This window comes from Hippopotamus amphibius, chromosome 3 (assembly GCF_030028045.1).
Source record: "Hippopotamus amphibius kiboko isolate mHipAmp2 chromosome 3, mHipAmp2.hap2, whole genome shotgun sequence".
NCBI lineage: Eukaryota > Metazoa > Chordata > Mammalia > Artiodactyla > Hippopotamidae > Hippopotamus > Hippopotamus amphibius.
The window spans coordinates 122,482,259-122,501,878 of NC_080188.1; the positions used below are offsets into that span (position 1 = coordinate 122,482,259).

The 19,620-nt window shown below is 43.8% G+C and overlaps 1 protein-coding gene and 1 long non-coding RNA gene across 2 annotated transcripts in view; both read left to right on the forward strand.

Annotated features, from left to right (window-relative positions):
- The window catches only part of LOC130849056 (uncharacterized), a 109,706-nt gene that overhangs the window by 14,027 nt on the left and 76,059 nt on the right, over positions 1-19,620 (forward strand). The gene's annotated exons all lie outside the window — the stretch shown is intronic.
- On the forward strand, positions 16,501-16,950 carry LOC130849055 (cytochrome c oxidase subunit 5B, mitochondrial-like). Its single transcript, XM_057727620.1, has one exon. It carries the CDS (start codon positions 16,501-16,503, stop codon positions 16,894-16,896), a length of 396 nt encoding a protein of 131 aa, XP_057583603.1. The 3' UTR covers positions 16,897-16,950.

The window sequence follows — 19,620 nt, forward strand, 5'->3', positions numbered from 1 at the left end:
AAAGTATTAAAAAAAACTGCAATGAGGTACCACCTAATACCCATCAGAATAGCAAGCATTAAAACTCTACAAATAACAAATGCTGGAGAAGGTGTGTAGAAAAGGGAGCCCTCCTATACTGTTGGTGGGAATGTAAGTTGTTGCAGCCACTCTGGAAAACAGTATGGAGACTCCTCAGGAAAGTAAAAATAGAATTACCATATGATCCAGCAGTCCCACTCCTGGGCATATATCCAGACAAAACTCTAACCCAAAAAATACATGCACCCCAATGTTCATAGCAGCAGTATTCACAATAGTCAAGACATGGAAACAACCTAAACGTCCATCTACAGATGAATAGATAGAGAAGATACGGAATACACACACACACACCCGCATGCACTCACGCACACACCATACAATGAAATACTACTCAGCCATAAAAAAGAATGAGATAATGCCATTTGCAGCAACATGGATGCAACTTGAGATTATCATACTAAGTGAAGTAAGTCAGAAAGAGAAAGGGAAATACCATCTGCAGCCAATCAATCTCCTGCCTTCTCAACGACCTTGAGATAAAGTATAATTCCTTAACATAACTTGCAAGCTGCTTTTGAACTATGCTTTCTTGCCACCCCCAACCCCCACCAGCCTAAATCTCACTCTTCTTGCCTGAAATTCTCCCTTCCACTTCCCCACCTCTTAGCTGTCTTTGTGTTCCAGACCTACTGAACTTCTTTCAGATCCTCTAAAACTGCCAAGTTCTCTCTGATCTCTGTACCTTTAGGAGTGTCCTCTCATTTCAAGGAACATTTTTGCCATCCCCACTCCTCAGTCCCTTTTCACCTAATTCCACGCAAACTTCTTGACTCTCAGTCACTCTAGAAACTGTATCTCTCCTTAATACCTAGCCCTTGACTCCTTTGCACTTAACTCACTGTCTTGCGAGTTATGTATTTGCTGTGTCCTCTCCATACTGGGAGCTCCATGGGACCAGGGGCTATTCTATTTAATTATACATATGTCTACACACACATGCACACACACACACACATCTTGTACACACTGCTAGTAAATTTGATTGTTTCTGGGTAGACAGGATAAGCATTTTTTATTTGTTTTGGGGGGTTTTGGGTTGTTTTTTTTTATAAATTTATTTATTTTATTGGCTGTGTTGGGTCTTTTTTGCTGTGCGCGGGCTTTCTTTGGTTGCAGTGGGGGGCTACTCTTCGTTGTGCGCGGGCTCCTCATTGCCATGGCTTCTCTTGTTGCAGAGCACAGGCTCTAGGCGTGTGGGCTTCAGTAATTGCAGCACATGGGCTCAGTAGTTGTGGCTCACGGGCTCTAAAGCACAGGCTCAATGGTTGTGGCGCACAGGCTTAGTTGCTCTGTGGCATGTGGGATCTTCCTGGAGCAGGGATCGAACCTGTGTCCCCTGCATTGGCAGGCGGATTCTTAACCACTGCGCCACCTAGGAAGCCCAAGCATTTTTAAAAATATTTAAAAATGCTTATCTGTGTTTTCTGATTTTCATAATGAACATCTGTTTTCCTAATAAAAAATAATAACACAATTTCAAGACTTACTGAAAAGTTACAATAACCATGACAGTGTGGTAGTGGCAAAAGAACAGACAGATCGATCAATGGAACAGAATAGAGAGTCTAGAAATAGACCCACACAAATACAGTCAGATGAACTTTGACATAGGAGCAAAGGCAATACAGTGGAGCGAAGGGAATGTTTTCAACACATGGTGTTGCTACAACTTGACATCCACATACAAAAAAATTGATCTAGACACAGACCTTAGACCTTTCACCAAAAATTAACTCAAAATGGATTATAGACTTAAATGTAAAACACAAAATCATAAAACTATAAGATAACATGGGAGAAAATTTAGATGATCTTGAGTTTGGCAGTGGCTTTTTATATACTACACCAAAGGCATGATCCATGAAAGAGACACTGTCAAGAGAATGAGAACACAAGCCACTGACTGGGAGAAAATACTTGCAAAAGACATATCTGACATAGAACTATTATCTAAAATACACATAGAACTCTCAGTGTAATAGGGAACAGCTAAATTGGACTCTGTGTTGGATCTGTTCCTTTGACTCTAACCTTTGCTTTTCATTGCTTCTGTTATTATAATCATACATAATGGCCTGCCTCAGGGAACTCTACCCACCTGTGAATGGCCACAGAAATTAACACATCCCTTCCCTACGGTTAGTCATTATGTATGATTATAATTTAAAAAAAGCAATGAAAACCAAAGGTTGAAGTCAAAGAAACAGATCCAACATGGAGTCCAATTTAACTCTTCCCTGTTACAATTCCCCACTATCAATGTCCATTCCACAGTCTTGTGGGAAAAGGGGTGGCAACATTCTAACTGCTCTGTCAGATGGATCTTTCCCGGGGTGTCCACCTTTGGTGTCAGTGTTCCAAGTGTTGAGATTTGTCTTTTGTTCTGCTTTGGAGTGTCTACTTTCCACCTGCGGATTTCAAATATTCACAACCTAAAAGTTGAGAGTTACCAGAAATTTTGAGGGCTTCAAGCCCAGGAGGCTGCATCTCAAGTTAAGGAATTTAGCATTTTTCTATGTATGGGAAGGTGCACGGGTCTGGGCTCACTGAAATCATTTTTTTGATGTGTACCACAGCTATCTGGGGCCTGTATCCTGTATTTTTACATGCTGAATTTCCTCAGGGCTCACCATAGAAAGTGGCTGCAGTCTGATGGCTGATAGATAGCAGGTATTTTTCTCCTTCCTGAGTTTTCTCAAGGTACACAGGCTCATGTTGGAGGGCTGCAGCTGCCGAAGACTGATCCTCTCCCCTTGGTCAGGAATTTGACCAGTACTTGGGCATGATCAAATTTTGTCCCATGGTGCTGGGAGGCTCATCCCAGGTCAAGCGGAAATTCTTGTCGTGCCACTCCAGGTGCTAATTTTTGGGTTAGGCCCTATTGATAATTAAAGATTCTCTGCATCCTCTGTCTCATTGTGATCCAGGAGACATTTTCCCTTGTTGCTTCTTCCCATACCTAGAATCACATTATTACAGTTATTTTATGTTATAAATGTGATGTATTTCCTTATGACATTTAGCCATAGAAGTTTTGTTGGAGGCCTGGTTACATACTGGGTACTGCCAGAGACAACAATCATAAAATAGGATATAAGTAATGTAGCTACTGATATTGACAAAGTCATGTTGCAACAGGGAGACGCAAAGCACAATTTGGAAACAAAGAACAAATTAAAATGATTAGTATAGCTAGTTGTAATCCAGCTGCAATAAAATATCAAGCCCACAGGGGAGAGAGCGGGAGACACCAAATTCTGGCAGGATCAGGTAGAGAGAAAAAAAATAAATGTTTTGTCTTTGTTTACAAAGGCATACTTTATCAACTTGTTGTAGCTCATAGCATACATAAGAGAAAACGTTTTTCTGAAAAACAAGGATTAAAGCCAATATATTTCCCAAAGTCACAAAGTTATAAATCATATTTACCACTTCACTAAGTCCCATGTAATTAATTCATGTTGATCTGGATGAAATAATCAGGCTTCCTATTAGTTTTTGTCATTTGTGACCCAGTCCAGTGACATTATCTAAAGGCTATCAGAAACTTGTATTAGTTAAAATGTTCCTTTCTATCAGTCTTCTTGAAAATCTTTACTTTGTAAAAGCATTAGAACAAAACTTTAAATAGCATGGTTAAAGATTTGAGTGCAGTGCAATTAGCAGGAAACTGGATATAACATTTTAGAATAACTAGTATTATGATTGATAACACATCAGGATATATTAGATGCTAGGGATTCCATATAAATTTTGGAATACCTATATAAATGACATTTATCCATACACTATAACCTAAGGTTCATCTCCAATCACTTTACAGTGGTTTTGAATTTAACATATCAAATAAACTTAGTTTGACATCTCTCTCTGAGATGTCTCAGTGATGTTCTTCCAAAGTATCCCAGAGTCAGCTGGAGGCTAAAAAGCTTTAGTCAGATTTAGATATTTGGGAAGTTTGTTAACAATAATTCAAGTAGAGTGTCCCAGGAAAAAACACTTGCTCCCTCTTTGGAGTCTGGCTTGTGGCTCTGAGTATTGCCAATGGCCCCAACTCACCCTGACTTTGTGTGCTCCTTTAGAGGCCTCGTCTTCTGCACACGGCTTCATTACCAGTGGGCTGGAAACAACCTGGGGTTGTGTTTTGTTTGGGAGTTATTTGGCCAGGGCCTTTTGAACCGTAGTGTCCCAATGAAGTACTAGATATTATTTATGTAAGAATGAGCTTTTCTTTTTTTAACAATATCCTTTCAGAAATTTCTAACTACTTTGTAACTGCATGACTTAACCTGGTGATAAAAGCAGTTATTTAAAAAACTACCTTTTCCAAAAAAAAAAAATCAAAAAGGTTTTAAAACACAACAGGATCATAGGTCACTGTGAAACAGTACTTAATTCATTTAACCAAAGTCACAAAATGACTGGAAGAAAACAAATACAGGTCGCCTAAGGGCACAGAAACTCATACACTCTGTTATCAAAAATGAGTATTTGTTAACAGATCAAATTCCAGTCTTGTATTAGCTTACTTAACAAAATCCATTTACTTAGTTAACTTCAATCTAAATTTAGTTAATTCTCAGTAAAATGTAATTCCATTTCTCATACCTTGTTAACTGAAAACACACATTTACCATACCGAAATGTTTTATTATTTTCAGTAGCTTTAATTATGTATATAAATCAGACCCTGACTCTTAAAAACCCTAATTGCTAGTGAAAACCAAGAGACAATAGTTACCAAAATCTGAAGAAACTATTTTAGATGATTTTTTTAGAACATAATTATCCTTATAGTTTACCTAAAAGCTGTCTCATTTACATTTACTTTAGTTTCATCATATCAAGTTATGTTTTCTTTCTGATAAATTTGCAACAGATATAACAAGATTTTATTTAGCTTGTATTACACCTAGGCACAATAAAAATATACTTAATGTTGATGATTCTAAAACATGTCTATATTAATCAAACCAACAAGCTTAAGCCACCTTCAATACAAGATATCAGTTTAGTACTGAATATTTTCCAGATGACATAAACCTGAAATTCATTCTGGCCAGATTATTCTCTATTTCTGAGTATTTATATAAGTGCTTAATTTTTTAAATTAATTAATTTATTTATTTTTGGCTGCGTTGGGTCTTTTGTTGCTGCACGGGCTTACTCTAGTTGCTGCTAGCGGGGGCTACTCTTCATTGCAGTGCTCAGGCTTCTCAGTGTGGTGGCTTCTCTTGTTGGGAGCATGGGCTCTAGGTGCACAGGCTTCAGTAGTTGTGGCACATGGGCTCAGTAGTTGTGGCTCAAGGGCTCTAGAGCACAGGCTCAGTAGCTGTAGCTCATGGGCTCAGTTGCTCCACGGCATGTGGGATCTTTCCCAGACCAAGAATTGAACCCTTGTCCCCTGCATCGGCAGGTGGATTCTTAACCACTGCTCTACCAGAAAAGTCCCGTGCTTAATTAATTTTAATTTTTTTAAAGCCAATTAAGTAGAGCTCTTTTATGAATTAGTTTTTGGCAATACCATACACCTACAACACACATATAGATACATATGAACACACAAAACACAGAGTCCTCATAGTTCCCATTCTAAAATTTTAGCACCGAGTCGAGTACAAAATAAAAGCCATCAGTTACAAGGGGTTGGGTTCAAATTGAGCTTCTTCTAGGAGATGGAACAAATTGAGGTCACCTCTAGATGACTAAACCCTTTTTACTACTGTTTACAGAAAGGACATTTAAGATTTCTATTTATCCTTGACAAGTCAAGTTCTAACTTACTATAGCTATTTTTTCAAATTTGCATTTAAAAAGATAGCAGAGATAAGAGTTCCTGAGATGACCACATAGGACATTTACATCTCAAAGGTACAAGCAAGTTCCTCCTAAATGACTTTGTTTCCCTTTTGTTTAATACTTATAAGCCTCTTAAGATAAATAGGGATGGTTTGGGGAGTGGTGAAAGAATTGGTGGGCTTTGGATTATTTCTGGAGCCACAATTAGACCAACAAATATTAACACTAGGTATTAATTTAATACTGAATATTTCCCACTACATGTGAACCTGAAGCTCAATTAGCTTAATTTCTCTTGTATTTAGAATTATTTGGTTTGTAAGCACTTACTTCTCTTTAAGCCAATTATTAAATCGAGTTCATTTACAAATTAACCTCAACAGTGTTATCCAAAGACAAAAATAGATACAAACACACAACAGAGAGACCTCATAGTTCTCATTTCAAAATTTTAGCCCTAGGTCAGGTGCAGCAATGTAAAAACCCATCAGTTTACAAAAGGTTGGATTAAGATTGGGTTTTGGCAAATGGAACAAATCAAGCTCACTTGTTTAGATGGCTAAACCCTTTTTATTAATATTTATGGAAAAACAAGTCAAGTTCTAACTTACTATACCCTCTTTTACAAAATCTGCATTTTAAAAAGATGGCAGGTAAAGGTTTCTGAGAAGACCAGATAGGACATTTGCATCTCAAAGTTACAGGTGAGTTTCTCCTAGGATGACTTTGTTTCCCCTTTGCCGGTCTCTGAGCAGACAAAGTCATTGTAATCATGTGGGCCTTTTGCACATTTCTCCGAGTGTGTTCAGCCTTTTCAGCCATATCCCTATTATTGGAAACTGAATAAGCCAATTGGACATTGGAGTCTGAGGACCAGTAGTTGCTTTCTGAATTTTGTGCCTGATATCTGGGGCAGACTGGGTCACGAAATGCCTAGCCAAAAGGGTCTGTACCTTGGGGGAGAAGGGATTGATGTTCATTCGAGATCCGTGGCCCTGTAGGGTGAGGTGCCCTAGTTGGCCTCCTAGAGGTTGTAAAAATGAACGGTTTTGTACTTCTCCAGGAACTCTCATGGCCAAGATAGACTGAGATGTTTTCTGTGTCACCTTGGTGTTTACCACAGAATATGTGACACCCATGTATCTATTAGAAAGTCAATTAACTTGTTTCCCACTGTCAATGTTACCCGAGGCTCCTGTGGGGAAATCAGACTAAACCAGGCCCCTGGGCCCCAGGGTTAACATAGAAATCTCTGTTTGATCCCCACTTGTGGGGGAAACAGGAGGTGGTGAACATGATGGTAGCAGTGGGGAGGCAGTTCGAATAATTGCCAGAGCAGCCTTCTTGGCCATTGAGGGAGCTGGAATAGGCTGAAGGGGGATTTAAGTTTTGAAATAACATGTCCCCACTCTCATTTTTTCCTCTTCCCTTGTAGAACCAGTTTCCCCTTGGGTTTCTTTTCATACTGCTGCACTATAAGGGGGCAGCCCTCTGATTCCTTATCCTCTTGATGCAATAGTATAAATGCTCCTACATACGGATTCTCATCTCATTTCCCTGCCCTTTTGCAAAACACTTTTAAGTGTGAGATGATATAGTAATTGAGTGAGCCATTCAGGGGTCATCTTTCTTCTGATCCTCTAACCTATATTGGGGCCACACCCTATTACAATAGTATATCATGTCTTTCTGAGTCATAGGCTGAGGGCTATGTTTTGCCTATTCATCTAATATATGCCCCAAAGGGCTCTCCTTTGGGGTTGATAGAGTAGTTCCCATTTTTATAAGTTGGATAACACCAAAACACAGAAGACCCAAATTCCAATACAAAAGTCACAAACAAATTCTAGCATCGATGAACATAAAACCAAGACAAAACCAAGACAAAAACCAACGAACTAGTTCCCAACTTGGGTAGACTTACCCTACGAAAATCAACAAAATAGCTCCCAACGAACCAGTTCACTAAATCAGGTAGAGTCCAACAACAATCTCCCCCCTCCAACAGGGTACCCCAATCAAACAAATTGGCTTATCCCGTAAAGGGAAAGCCCAAATTGAGAGGGGAATATGTTCCTGGTGTGCATGCCAGAGCGACTTACCCTCCATTATTGAATCGAGTCTGTTGACTTGTAGCCTCAGATAGAACCGAAGTCCCCAGAGGGAACCAAAGTTCCAGAATCGAATCAAGTCTGTTGACTTGTAACACAAGGATACACAAAACCAAAACAAGACCAAGACAAACTGGTTACCGAATTGGGTAGACTTACCCTACAAAATCGAGTCCATGAACTCACAGATGTTAGTCGGTTCCTTGCTTCATCTGCCAAGCGCTGGGGCAGCCAGTGCTGCTTCAGGGAACTTTGAAGGCAAGATCCTCAGGACAAATGGTCCTGGCAGCTGCTAGGGCCTGGCCCCAATGTTCCCTGACTGGGGCCGGCTAGCCACAAGCAGCAAGGCTCCTGGCTGGCTAAGCCAGATTTGTTACCGAGTCCAAGCTTGCTCTGCTCGCCGAACCACAAGCCAATGAATCGGAGATGAGGTGTTGAGACAAGGAATGCGACTTTATTCGGAAAGCTAGCAGACGAAGAAGATGGCAAACTAGTGTCTGAAAAACCGTCTTACCGGGGTCTGGATAACAGTTTCTTTTATAGTATCAGAGAGGGAGGGATGGCGAAGTAAAGTAAAAAGGGTTATCAGTCTTGCAAAACATCTCCTGGAATGACTAGCCTCAGGGAAGGGATGTGTTAATTTCTTCTCTGTGGCCATTCACAGGTGGGGAGGGTTCTCTGAGGCAGGCCATTTTGTGTGATTATAATAACAAAAGCAATGAAAAGCAAAGGTTAAAGTCAAAGAAATGGATCAAACCTGAAGTCCAATTTAGCTCTTCCCTATTACATCAACACTCAAAAACAAGAAAACAAAGAGGAGAAAATAATTGCAAACCATATATCTGATAAGGAACTCAGACAACTGAATAGCAAAAATATATAAGGAGGACTTCCTAGGTGGTGCAGTGATTAAGAATCTGCCTGCCAATGCAGGGGACACGGGTTCGATCCCTGCGCCAGGAAGATCCAACATGCTGCGGATCAACTAAGCCCGTGTGCCACAACTATTGAACCGGCACTCTAGAGCCCATGAGCCACAACTATTGAGCCCGTGTGCCACAACAACTGAAGCCCATGTGCCTAGAGCCTGTGCTCTGCAGTGAGAGAAGCTGCCACAATGAAGAGCCCAAGCACCACAATGAAGAGTGGCCCCCACTCTCAGCAACTAGAGAAAGCCTGTGTGCAACAACAAAGACCCAATGCAGCCAATAAATATATAAATTTATATATAAATATACATATAGAACTCATACAACTCAATAGCAAAAAATCAAATACTCCAATTTAAAGAATGGACAAAGTATCTTCTGAGATAATAGAAAATATATGTTGGTCTCTGCTCCCAGTTCCTGAAACGCCTGTAATATCCTGGGTGATAGTGTTGCAGAAATTGATCCCATGAGAAACCAAGCACCACACTCAGAGGGTTGGAGAATTTGGGTTTATTGAGCTGGCGGCACCAGATGAGCTAATGCTCCAAAATTCTGGGCCCCATTCTAGGTGAATTCTCTCCTTGTATAGGTTAAAACACATAGCTACAATTGGCATTAATTGATTGGCTACAGTTGGCATTAATTGATTGGATTATTTGATTGGCTACTCAGTTTCCATAGGTTATAGGTGATTACAGAGCACGGGAGTTGCTAGGGGTTGTGCAAAGGGTTTTCAAACAAAGGTGAGCAGGCATAAAGCTATGAACTGCAAATTTTCCTCATCATTCCCCCCTCTTGATGCCCCTAAAAATCTTTATAAGGCATCAACTTCTTGATCATTTAGACCCATGGGTTGATAACCTCTCAGGGCCAGAAAGTGTAACCAGTCTCCTCAAGGCAGGATGTCATCGTAACCCTAATTTTCAGATGTTGCTCGTCAAATTCCTCAAGCTTCCGCCCTGCGTAGACAAGTCAGCCCTGGAGTGACTGGAACAGGGTGGAAGCTCTTAGACTGGACTTGGTTGTCTCTGTAGAAAGACCCAAAGTGGCTGGTTCGGATGAGCTTTTGCAGTAATCTTTTACCCATACCTCATCTCCTGGCTGATAGGGATGAACCCAATTGCCCAAAGGAATGGGAGTCCTTTCTAGGGCTTCTCGGGTAATATGGCAAAAGAACTTTCCCAGGGCCTGGAGGTGTTGAGACATCTCCAGGTCAGCTAGTTGTTGGGGATCTCCCTTGAGTCTCCCTACCACTGGTGGGGGGGGAGGGTTGGTCTCCCGTATAAGATTTCAAAGGGAGAATAGCCTCAGGGCCTCGTGGTGCACTGAGCTCGAAGCAAGGCTAGGGGCAGCATGTCCATCCAGGGTAATTGGGTCTCCTGACAGAGTTTACCTAACATAGTCTAAGGGTCTGATTCATACGCTCAACTTTCCCTGAGCTTTGTAGCCTGTAAGTGGTGTGAAGCTTCCATTTGATTGCCAGTGCCTTGGACAAGGTCTGGACTATCTCAGACACAAAGGCTGGCCTGTTGTCAGACCCTATGGAGAGAGGTAGCCCATATCTGGGGACCATGTCTCTTAATAAGGCCTTGGCTACTTCTCGTGCTCACTCAGTGTGCGTGGGGTAGGCCTCAGCCCATCTCGAGCAGGTGCAGTCTATCACGAGGAAATACCTATAGCCCTGGCAAGACTCATCGTGTTGCTTTACTAGCTGAACAGCTATAGTACTAGGAACAAAGAGCCTTTGCTCTGGAAGCTTCCACCAGCCTTCCTTCCCCTTAGTTCCTCCCTCATTTAAAGCCCATTGGTCTTCTTCTGTGGTATACCTCGGAGACGAAGGCAATTCTGGTGCCAAGAGGATTTTGGAGTTTGGTTCAAGGCTCGCTGTAGGATTTGGTTGGGTTGCTGCCTCCTTGGCCGCCTGGTCAGCCAACCGAATCCCCCTGCTGTTCGTAGTCCCCTTTCTTTGTAGATGGCTCCATGTACATGTGAAGTAGCAAAGGCAGACCTTGGGTCTGTGTAGATGTCGGCTCGCTTCCCTTCGGCGTGCCTCATCACCTGGATAAGTGCCCATAGTTCAGCCCATTGTGCTGACCACCCCTGAGGCAAGGGCTCCGCTTTCATTATTTCATCTGTTGTTGTTATGGTCCATAGCCTGCTTTGTGTTGTCCTTCCTGGATGAAACTGCTTAAATACAAGAATTCGTGAGTCACCAAGGGGCCCCCAAGTTGACACAAGCAGGCTTTATAGAATGAGCAAGCAGTCTTATCTCCTGTGGCCCCAGTGATAGTTGCTGTGTGACCTGTAAGGGGAGCCACAGGTGTGGTCACCACTGAGTGTTCAGCTCTGGTGTCTACCATGAAAGTCATTGATTGGTCCCCAATTTTCATTGCAACAGTTGGCTCCTGAGGGCCCAGGGTCAGGAAGCCCAGTTTCTCCTATTCTGACTCTGTTCCAGCCAGACCAGTAAGGTCTAGGATGACTGGCTCAAGCTGGTACCTTCCTCTGCTGGATTGATTGAACTTCTTTGACCCTTCCGTTGCCCCTCTGTGGTGGGGGCATTCATTTTTCCAGTGCCCGGTTTCTTTGCAACAGGCACACTGGTCGCAACGTCGCGGTGGTCTCCTCTTGGCTTCCTCTTCCCACGGGGGAGCAGTCTGCTTCACTGGACCTGGGTTTCCCAGTGCAGCGGCCAACAGGGACACCTTTTGCTTCATGCACCTGTCAGCCATCTTTTGGGCTTCACGGTCGCGATTCACAAACACCTTGTTTGCGACTTCCAGCAGTTGGGTGGCATCCCAGCGAAGCCCTCAAGTTTCTGAAGCTTATGGCAGATGTTAGCATAAGACTGGATCATGAATGCCACATTAAGCATGCATTGATTCTCTTGCACCTCAGGGTCAAAAGGGGTATACACCCGGAGCACTTCATATAATCTCTCATAGAATTCCACAGGTGATTCATCTGGCTTTTGGTATACTTCCGTCGTCTTGGACATGTTGGCTGGTTTCCTAGCCTCTGCTCTCAGCCCCTGCAGCAGGACTTGTCAGTACTTGTCAAGAGAATCCTTCCCGTCCGGGGTGTTGAAGTCCCAGTTGGGTTGGACATCTGGTGCAACCCCCAGGGCCCAGGCTGCTGGATCTGTTGTACCAGCTGGTGTTTGCTCTTGAAGCCATCTCCAAGCCTCTGATAGAATCCAGCAACATTCCTCAGTGTTGAAGAAAGTCAGGAGGAGATGGCGACAGTCATCCCAGATAGGTTGGTGGGTGTGAAAAAATGGACTCAAGGAGATCAATCATTGCTTGTGGCTTCTCCGAATAGGATGGGGTATGGTGTTTCCAGTTGAGGAGGTCAGTAGTACTGAAGGGCTGATAATAAAGGACTGGGCATCCTGGCTAGAGCTGTCCTCATTAACCTGAAGAGGGCCTCGGACCTCTAGCAAGGGCATCTGCAGGGCTGTGGGTTGCTGTGCTGGTTGGCCGGCCGAGTGAAGGCGCCCTGGGCTTGGAGGGGGCTCTGGATTTGGAGGCGGTGGAGACACAGAGGGCTGAGGGCTGTCTGGTAGAGGATGAATGCCGAGACCAGCTCGGTGACTCGAGGTGAGTGACAGGTGCCGCAAGCTTAAAGAAAACACAGACACAGATTTAAGAGAAAGATGGGACCGGGGGACTCAAGACCTCTAGGATCAAGAGCCTTGCTGATTGATCCCACATTGCTTTTATTGAGTTCTTGGCATAGCCTAAGGGTCTAACACTTCCAGTTTAGTCCCATAAACAAGGCTATCTTTGAAATAAACAAACAAAGGCCTCACATGACTGGGGCAATGATCTTTGTTTGCCTCCGGGGTTCCCATTTGAGCAGGGTGTGGATCTGAGCAGGGTGAGGATTTGAGCTGGGCGTGGAGAGCAAAGCAGCCCTGGGGGCAGGAGACCTCTCTCAGAAGGATTAAGGGTCTGTGCCCTACCCCTGTTGGCCCCTCTGTGACTGTACCTGTCTTAGGTTGTTCCTCCCCTGAGGAATCTTACCCGTCTCTGGCTAACCAGCCATCCTCCAGGGCCAAACAGGGTGATATGAGGTGTGCAAGTGAGAAAGGGGCTGCGCTCCCAGAGAGGGTCAATATTCTGTTTCCACGGTAGCCTATGCCCGCATGGTCTCCAAGCCCAGCACCCTTAGTTCCTCCACTGCTCAAGCAGGACATTCTGCATCCAGTCACTCGGCCCACATACTTTAATTACTTTTAGTAACATTTACAAGGTTTCAGAAAGACTTCTGAATGTCTTCCCACAGATGAAGAGGCTGAATGGGAGCTGGTAGAGCTGTTGGTATATAGGGTGGAGGCAGAGGGGGCTCTTCTTCAGGGTCCTCTTGGTGGTTAACCTTGGCCGATTTTTCTTTATTTTTCTCGGAGCCGGCTGGGCTACAAAGATCCTACACTGTCCCTTCTTACTCGTGCAAAACCAAACTCAGGGAGGCAGCTGAACAGCAATTTGTAACCAGGAATCTATGTATGGAAACTGGTCTGGGTGCCCAGGGCTCCCTGTCACCACTCGGTACACTGCTCTAACCGTAGGAAGATCCAGGGTACACTCTGTAGGCAATCCTACCCCGAAGGTGGGCCACGCCAGCTCGCACAGCGAGCAGAGCTTTCCCATGGTCACCTTAACCTCATAGTCTCCGGAAAAACCTTTCTCAAAGTTTTTCATCATACGATCCAAAACAGTTGACTTTGAGGAATTTCCTCCCATCTTAACAAGTGCAACCTGCTTCCTTAAACAGGAGGGAGAAGGGAAAACCCGATATACTGGCTCAGAAGGTTAGCTGAGGAAAGGGGAGGATAATCCAAAGTTGTAGGGGCTCTAAAACAAAGGGCAATTATTCTTTTCCTCTCCATGTATCCCACCCTGTGTTGATGATGCAGAGACAAACAAGGATGGGTGCCCCCTCTGAAGAGGAGACCACTCAGGTGCCCACTTGGCCACATCCACATGGGGAACTTAGGTGCCTCTTAGCTTTGGTGGGTGGTATAGAATCCTGACTTGAATCTGACTTGCAGGGAGGGACTGGGTCCCCCAGAGGCAGATACCACCCTGAGCCATATGAGGTCACCACGGAACCACAGGTTAGGGCCCACTCAGACTCTGTGGCCACGAAGGCCGTGGAGCCACACAATCATCCTGGAGCAAGGACAAACCAGGGCACTCACTCACTCACATATTCAGACCTGAGCTTATCACAGTGCTTCCCCCCCTCTGGGAATGTCCCAAACTGCTGGGTGCCTCCACACTCTGGGTAGGTCCCTAACTGGTGGGGTGCCTCCTCCCCAGGAATGTCCCTAACTGGTGGTCTTCTTACCGAAGACCATAGGAGGTGATCAAGCTCCTCTTCCGTCCAGAGACGGGACCTGACTGGGTTCAGTGCCCTAAGGCCTTACCTTATCCCATGGCCATTCCTGGTGAATTGGTCCGTCCCTCCAATAAGTCCCATTGGGGCCCAGCCGTCCAGAGAGTCGGAGCACTGGTCCAAAAGAGAACCTGGAATACCATGAGGTGGCGTGCCTCCTCTTTCCTCTCGGAGCTGCTTTGCCCCGACTCGGCCGAGCCACTGGTCTGGCAGCTCAAGGGGCCAGCGTGGTTGGAATCTTGATGAGGCCTCCAAAATGTTGCAGAAATTGATCCCATGAGAAACCAAGCACCACACGCGGAGGGTTGGAGAACTCGGGTTTATTGAGCCAGCGGCACCAGATGAGCTAACGCTCCAAAATTCTGGGCCCCGTTCTAGGTGAAGTCTCTCCTTATATAGGTTAAAACACATAGCTAAAATTGGCATTAATTGATTGGCTACAGTTGGCATTAATTGATTGGCTACAGTTGGCATTAATTAATTGGATTATTTGATTGGCTACTCAGTATCCATAGGTTACAGGTGATTACAGAGCACGGGAGTTGCTAGGGGTTATGTTCAAAGGGTTTTCAAACAAAGGCCAGCAGGCATAAAGCTATGAACTCCAAATTTTCCTAATTGATAGGAGTGCCTTTTATTCTAATAAGGTGACTCTGGGTGGGATCCTGGATGATGGCTGGTCACCAGAAAGATCAAGCTATAATCAGAGGCTTGGAGTTTTCAGCCCCACTACCCCATCCTCCGGAGAGGAGAGAAGAGCTGGAAATGGAGTAAATGATTGATCTTGCTTACGTGAGGAGCCTCCATACATATCCTAAAAGTGTGGGGTTTGGAAAGCTCCCAGGTTGGTGACCACAAAGAGGTGTGAGGAGAGTGGTGCGTGCGGACAGGCCATGGGAGCCCAGCACCACTTCTGCACACCTTGCCCCCTACACATCTCTCCCATCTGGATGTTCATCTGTATCCTTTATCATATCCTTTTGTAATAAACTGGTAAACAGTAAGTAAACTGTTTTCCTAAGTTCTTTGAGCCACTCTAGCAAGTTAATTGAACCCAAGGAAGGCACTGTGGAACCTCTGATTTATAACCAATGGGTCAGAAGCACAGGTAACCACCTGAACTTTCTATTGGCATCTGAAATGGTGCTGGGGGGACAGTCTTGTAGTGCTGAGCCCTTAAATGGTAGGATCTGACGCTATTTCCAGGTACATAGTGTCAGAATTGAGTTAAATTGCTGGTGTCATAGAATTGCTTGGTGTCGGGAAACCCCCTTTACATTTGGTGGCCAGAGTGTCAGAAGTGAAGTGTTCTGTGTAAAAGTAAAGGACACACATAGGAAGAAAGGACTACAGAGGTTTTTAAAACATAGACCAAAATAAAGATTTTTCTAGAGAAGGTATACACATGGGCAGCAGGTACATGAAAAGTAACTCAGCATCATTAATCATCAGGGAAATGCAAATCAACCCCACCCCTACCCACACAATGAGATTAATCTCACTCCTGATAAGATGTCTGTTATCAAAAAGAGAGAGAGAGAATAACAAATGTTGGCGAGAATGTGGAGAAAAGAGAAACCCTGTGCACTGTTATTGGGAATGCAAATTGATATAGTCACTGTGGAAAACACGATGGAGGCTATTAAAAAATTAAAAATATAATGGTCCAGCAATCCCACTTCTGGTTATCTATCTGAAGGAAATGAAATCACTAACTCAGAGATAACTGCACTCATGCGTTCACAACAGTTATTCACAATAGCCAATACATGGAAACAACCTAAGCATCCACTGATAGATGACTAGTTAAAAAAAAAGTGGTATATATACACAATGTAATATTACTCAGCCATAAAAAAGAAGGAAATCCTGCCATTTGTGATGTGGGTGGAACTTGAGGGCATTATGCTACGTGAAATAAGTTAGCCAGAGGAAGACCAGTACTGTATGATCTCACTTATTCATGGAATCTGAAAAAACAAACAAACAAACAACTCAGAAACAGACAGTAGAATTGTGGTAGCCAGAGAGATGAGGGGGAAAGAGTGATGGTGGTCAAAGCACACAAACTTCCATTTATAAGATGAATAAGTTCTGGTGGGTCTAACATACAGCAGCATGGTAACTACAGTTAACAATACTGTACTGTAGTGCTGGTGTTTGTAGCGGGCATGATGGCTTCAAGGTTATTCTGCAGAGCTGGAACTCTAGCCACGCAGGCCCTGAGGGCCCACGGTCCCACTGGAGTCTCCATGGTGCACTCAATGGCATCTGGAGGTGGCATTCCTACTGATGTTGACGAGCAGGCAACCGGGCTGGAGAGGGAGGTCATGCTGGCTGCACACAAGAGATGGGACCCATACAATATGCTTGCCCCAAAGGAGGTAGCCTCAGGTCCCAAGGAAGACCCTAATTTAGTCCCCTCCATCACCAACAAGCAAATAGTGTGCTGCATCTGTGAAGAAGACAATAGTGCTGTCATCCAATTCTGGCTGCACAAAGGCAAGGCCCAGCCATGCCCTAGCTGTGGAACCCATTACAAGCTGGTGTCCCACCAGCTGGCCCACTGAGGCCCTGCACTAACTCACTCAAAATGTGGTGTAAAGTTTCTTCTTTCCAATAAAGAGTAGCCATTACATTGGCTCCTCCTCCCATACAACAAAACAATCCAAACAAGCAAACAATACTGTACTGTATATTTGAAAATTGCTAAGGGAGTAGATCTTAAGTGTTCTTTCCATATATACACACAAAAGGAACTATGTGAGGTGGTAGACCTGTCTTAATCCATTTGGGCTTCTATAACAGAAATACCATACAAAGACGGATCAAGATGGCAGAGTAGGAGGATGTGCGCTCACTCCCTCTTGCAAGAGCACCAGAATTACAACTAACTGCTGAACAATCATCGACAGAAAGACACTGGAACTCACCAAAAAAGACACCCCACATCCAGAGACAAAGGAGAAGCCACAATGAGACAGTAGGAGGGGCGCAATCGTGTTACAATCAAATCCCATAAATGCTAGGTGGGTGACTCACAAACTGGAGAACAGTTATACCGCAGAAGCCCACCCACTAAAGTGAGGGTTCTGAGCCCCATGTCAGGCTTCCCAACCTGGCAGTCCAGCAACGTGGGGAGGAATCCCCAGAGAATCAGACTTTGAAAGCCAGCGGGATTTGATTGCAGGACCTCCACAGGACTGGGGGAAACAGAGACTCCACTCTTGGAGGGCACACAAAAAAGTGTGCTCACCAGGACCCAGGGGGAAGGAGCAGTGACCCCATAGGAGACTGAATCAGACCTACCTGCTGGTGTTGGAGGGTTGCCTGCAGAGGTGGGGGGTGGCTGTGGCTCACTGAGGAGACGGGGCAATGGGGGCAGGGGTTCTGGGAAGTGCTCACTGGCGTGAGTCCTCTCAGAGTCTGCCATTAGCCTCACTAAAGAGCCTGTAAGCTCCACTGCTAGGTAGCCTCAGGCCAAACATCAAACAAGGTGGGAACACAGCCCCACCCATTGGCAGACAAGCAGATTAAGGTTCTACTGAGCTCTGCCCACCAAATTGGATTAAAGTTTTACTGAGCTTCGCCCACCCAGCCCTACCCACTATCAGTCCCTCCCATCAAGAAGCACACACTAGCCTCCCAGAGAGCTTCCTCCACAAGAGGACAGAGAGCAGTATCAAGCAGTATCAGCAGTATTTCATCTTGTGGGACTGAAAACCACAGCTACAAAAAGATACAGAAAATGAAAAAGCAGAGGAATTTGTATCAGATGAAGGGACAAGCTAAAACCCCAGAAAAACAGCTAAATGAAGAGGAGGTAGGCATCCTTCCAGAAAAAGAATTCAGAATAATGATAGTGAAGATGATCCAGGACTTTGAAAAAAGACTGGATGCAAAGATTGAAAAGTTTACCAAAGACCTAGAAGAATTGAAGAGCAAACAAACAGAGATGTGCAACACAATAACTGAAATGAAAAATACACTAGAAGCAACCAATAGCACGTTAACTGAGGCAGAAGGGCAAATAAGTGAGCTGGAAGACAGAATGGTGATAATCACTGATGCAGAAAAGAATAAAGAAAAAAGAATGAAAAGAACTGAAGACAGCCTAAGATACCTCTGGGACAATGTTAAATGCACCAACATTCACATTATAGGCGTCCCAGAAGGAGGAGAGAGAGAGAAAGGACCCGAGAAGATATTGGAAGGGATTATAGTTGAAAACTTCCCTAACATCGGAAAGGAAATAGCTACCCAAGTCCAGGAAGTGCAGAGTCCCAGGCAAGATAAACCCAAGGAGAAACACACCAAGACATATAGTAGTCAAACTGACAAAAATTAAAGACAGAGAAAAGTTATTAAAAGCAACAAGGGAAAAATGACAAATAACATACAAGGGAATTCGCATAAGGTTAACAGCTGATTTCTCAGCAGAAACTCTGCAAGCCAGAAGGGAGTGGCATCGTATACTTCAAGTGATGAAAGAGAAGAACCTACAGCCAAGAATACTCTACCCAGCAAGGATCTCATTCAGATTTGACAGAGAAATCAAAAGCTTTACAGACAAGCAACAGCTAAGAGAATTCAGCACCACCAAACCAGCCCTACAACAAATGCTAAAGGAACTTCTCTAAGTGGGAAACATAACAGAAGAAAAGGACCTACAGAAACAAAAACAGAACAATTAAGAAAATGGTAATAGGAACACACATATCAATAATTACCTTGAATGTAAATGGATTAAATGCCCCAACCAAAAGACACAGAGTGGCTGAATGGATACAAAAACAAGACCCATATATATGCTGTCTCCAAGAGACTCACTTCAGACCTAGGGACACATACAGACTGAAAGTGAGGGGTTGGAAAAAGATATCCCATGCAAATGGAAAGCAAAAGAAAGCTGGAGTAGCGATACTCATATCAGATAAAATAAACTTTAAAATAAAAAATGTTATAAGAGACAAGAAAGGACACGACATAAAGATCGAGGGATCTCTCAAAGAAGAAGAGATAACAATTATAAATATATATGCATCCAATATAGGAGAACCTCAATACTTAAGGCAAATGTTAACAACTATGAAAGAGGAAATTGACAGTAACACAATCAGGGTGGGGTACTTTAACACCCCACTTACATCAATGGACAGATCATCCAAACAGAAAATTAATAAGGAAACACAAGCTTTAAATGACAATAAATCAGCTTGATTTAATCAATATCTACAGGACATTACATCTAAAAACAGCAGATTACACATTCTTCTCCATTGCACATGGAACAT

What these genes read in the sequence shown, in the direction of transcription:
- LOC130849055 (XM_057727620.1), top strand. Translation starts at nt 16,501, where the DNA reads ATGGCTTCAAGGTTATTCTGCAGAGCTGGAACTCTAGCCACGCAGGCC.